The following is a 3,079-nucleotide window of genomic DNA, read 5'->3' as shown; positions in this document are numbered from 1 at the left end:
GGAAAATAAGAGTTTTCTTGCCTTCGAAAGTGCAGAGTTCCCTATGCGCAGAGGCAGCCGCCCCGAGGCCGGGCCGGGCTCCGTCCCCGCTGCCTCGGGCCGCTCCCGCCGCTCCGCTGAGCCCCAAGGACGTGATTGTCGAAGCGCAGGATTTTATACAGTGAAACCAGACGGAAATCGAACGGTTTGAGTGAAACCAACGCAAAATAAATCTCCATTTCCCCGAACAAACCGCGACTCCAGGGACGGGCCAATTTTTTTTTTTTTTTCCCTTTTTAAATCTTTTCTCCTTTTTTTTATCCTTTTTTAATTTTTTTTTTTTTTCAATTTAGCCGATGAGGTAGAAACAGAAATGGTACTGCAAAAACGCGATGGGTTTGCGGGGGGCAGGGGAGAGAACAAAACCATGCAGGTGCGTGTGTGTGCGTGGGTGTGCGGGGACCCTGGCAGCGGGGAGCACCCCGGGTTTACAGCTGGCTTCCAGCTCGTTTCCTTTCTCATTTCTTTTCCTTTTTTTAAGATTTTTTTTTTGAAAGAAGAGGAGTGGACACAGAGGAGCGAGCGGTGCCACGGCCCCCAAGCCGGGAGGGGCTGTGACAGAGACCCACCGGGCTCTCGCTGCTGCTGCTGCCCCAACTCCAGGCACCCCCAAACTTCCGCCTTGGCCTTTTCGTCTTTTTCCTTTTTCTCCACCTTTTTTTTGTTGTTTTTTTTTCTCCAGTTTTATCTACAAAAGCAGTCTGTACCAGTCAGAACAGCGGGCCCACTTCGCCCAGGGGTGAGGAGCAGGCACCAAACTGTTCACTTTGCTTTGGGCGCGTTTCCCTTTATTTTAAGGTTTATTTTTTCCTTTTTTTTTGTTTGTTTTTCTCCAATTTTTTTAACCCAAAAAAAAAAAAAAAAAAAGCCGACAACCCCAAGCCCTGTTTGGGAAGGGCTGGGGGGGCGGTCAGGAGGGCAGCACCCCCCCCACACCGCTGCCTCCCCAGCCCCTTCTTCAGTAGGTGGCAGAAAATTTCATCCTTTTCTGCTTTTGTCTCTGATTGCAAAACCAGACCCGCACCACGTTCTTCTTCAAGTCTAACTTCTCGGCGATGGCAGCGATTTTCTCGGAGGAGGGCCGGGGCTGGACAGCGAAATAGGCCTCGAGCGAGCGCTTCTCGGGGGCGGCGATGGACGTGCGCTTGCGCTTCTTGTCCCCCCCCGTGTAGATCTCGGGTTTGGTCATTTTCTCCCTCTGCGCCCTCTCCGCCTCCTCCAGCCACGCTTCCAGGATGGGCTTGAGGGCCACCATGTTGTTGTGGGACAAGGTGAGGGACTCGAACCTGCAGATGGTGCTTTGGCTAAGGCAGCCCACCCCCGGGATCTTCAGGTTGGCCAGCGCGGAGCCCACGTCCGCCTGGGTGACCCCCAGCTTGATCCTCCGCTGCTTGAAGCGCTCGGCGAAGGACTCGAGCTCCCGCGGGTCCGTCTCCGTCTCGGGGCCGGAGATGACGGCGTGGGAAGCGAGGCCGTGGGGGTGGGACATGTTCATGGGCTGCGAGTGGTGGGCCATGTGGTTGATGGCCGACATGTGGGAGTGAGGGTGCGAAGGCGTGGAGCCCACGTCGGGGCCCGGCACCCCTCCGAGCGGGAGGGCGGAGTTGAGGTGGTCCAGCAGCTCCCCGTCCAAGCCCTGCGAGGGCTGGTGGTGGTGGTGATGGGGGTGGTGCGTGGTCAGCACGGACGGGTGGTGCAGGTGGACGGAGGACGAGGTAGGAGTGCAGGACACGCTGCTCATGGTGTGGTAGGTGGCGTCCGGCTTGAAGGGATGGGTTTTCTGCGACACGATGTCCACGGCGGCCAGAGCCTCGGCCCCTCGCAGCAGCGTCTCGTCAAAGCCCGCAAAGATGTTCCCCTGGATCTGCACGGAGGGCCGGGGAGGGGGGGGAGAAAAGCGGGAGCGAAAACAAACCGAGAGAGCAGGAGAGGATTAAAGGGAAGCAGCGTGACGGAGATCCCGCTCGGCCCCATCGGCACTGCCGGGGACAGGTAACGCGAACCGAGCGCCACCCGAGCCCCCCGAATAGAAGCACCGGGGTGCCAGACGCCGAGAGCTCTCCCTCCAAGTCGGGCACCCACTCTGCCCTCCGGGGCGACCTCCCCAAAAGAGAGGCAGCGGCGGAGAGGCCGGAGCCGTCGGGGGTCCCGCAGCTCCGCTCTGTCCAGCGCTCGCACGGAGCGGGGCGGGACGGCTGAACCTCCCCGAGCGGGACCGACCCCCGCGCCCCCCGGCCGCCCCGGACCCCTCCCCGCGGGGACAGCCCCCCGCCCGCCGGGCCCGGCGCCCCGGAGGAGGGAGGAAGGGAAGGGCGGACCCCCCAAACCCCAACGAAACCCAAAGGCAAAGGGAAACCAGAGTAAGTTGGTGCGTACGGAAGCTCCCGAAGCCCGCGCCGGGGCTTACCTGGGGGGCGGGCAGGCAGGCTCTGCGGATGGCTTCGGAGCTGGTGTGCAGGTGCGGGTACTTGGGCTCGTGCAGGATGGGGTGCATGCTGAACGCCTGCTTGCTGTTCATGGACATCATGGTGGGAGCGGAGCGGGGTCGGCCGGGGCAGGGCAGGGCAGGGCAGGGCAGGGCGCTCCGGGCACCCGGCTCGGGGGCGCGGTATTGTCTGGCTCCGCCGCCCGGCATCAATGGCATTATAGCCCGGCCCCCCCGCCCCCCGCCCACCGGGAGGGGCCGCGGAGGTCCCTCCCACCGCCCGCCCCCGGGCAGTGAGCTCAGCCCCCCTCAAACCGGGGCTCACACCCCCGCCGCCCGTGGTACCCCCTCCCCAGATCGCGCCTCCCCCTGCTCCGGTTGTAACCCTCCCCCCGAAAACCAGAGCTTCCCACCTGTCGGTGAATCCCCCCAAACCGGGGCTCAACCCCCATCTCCGCCCCTCCCCGGCTCTGCCCATCCCGGCGTTCCCCTCTCCCTGTCCCCCCCTCGTCGCGTCGGGTCGGGGGGCACCACCGACCTCCCGTCCAGCCCCGGCCGCCCCCTGCCCGCGGCTCCGGGCTGCTTCCCCCGGGGGGTTTTGGGGAGCAGAACAGC

At 63.1% G+C, this 3,079-nt stretch overlaps 1 protein-coding gene across 1 annotated transcript; it reads right to left on the bottom strand.

Annotated features, from left to right (window-relative positions):
- Positions 1-997: 997 nt before the first annotated feature.
- On the bottom strand, positions 998-2,566 carry LOC309577511 (brain-specific homeobox/POU domain protein 3; the record flags this gene model as incomplete). The annotated part of the gene is made up of 2 exons (XM_082289609.1): positions 998-1,903; positions 2,447-2,566. 2 exons carry the CDS (start codon positions 2,564-2,566, stop codon positions 998-1,000), a joined length of 1,026 nt encoding a protein of 341 aa, XP_082145735.1.
- Between the last annotated feature and the right edge of the window lie 513 nt (positions 2,567-3,079).

Source organism: Coloeus monedula, assembly GCF_965178545.1.
Source record: "Coloeus monedula genome assembly, chromosome: 12".
Lineage (NCBI taxonomy): Eukaryota > Metazoa > Chordata > Aves > Passeriformes > Corvidae > Coloeus > Coloeus monedula.
Note: the sequence above shows the minus strand (reverse complement) of the source record. Positions and strands in the feature narration are given on the sequence as shown.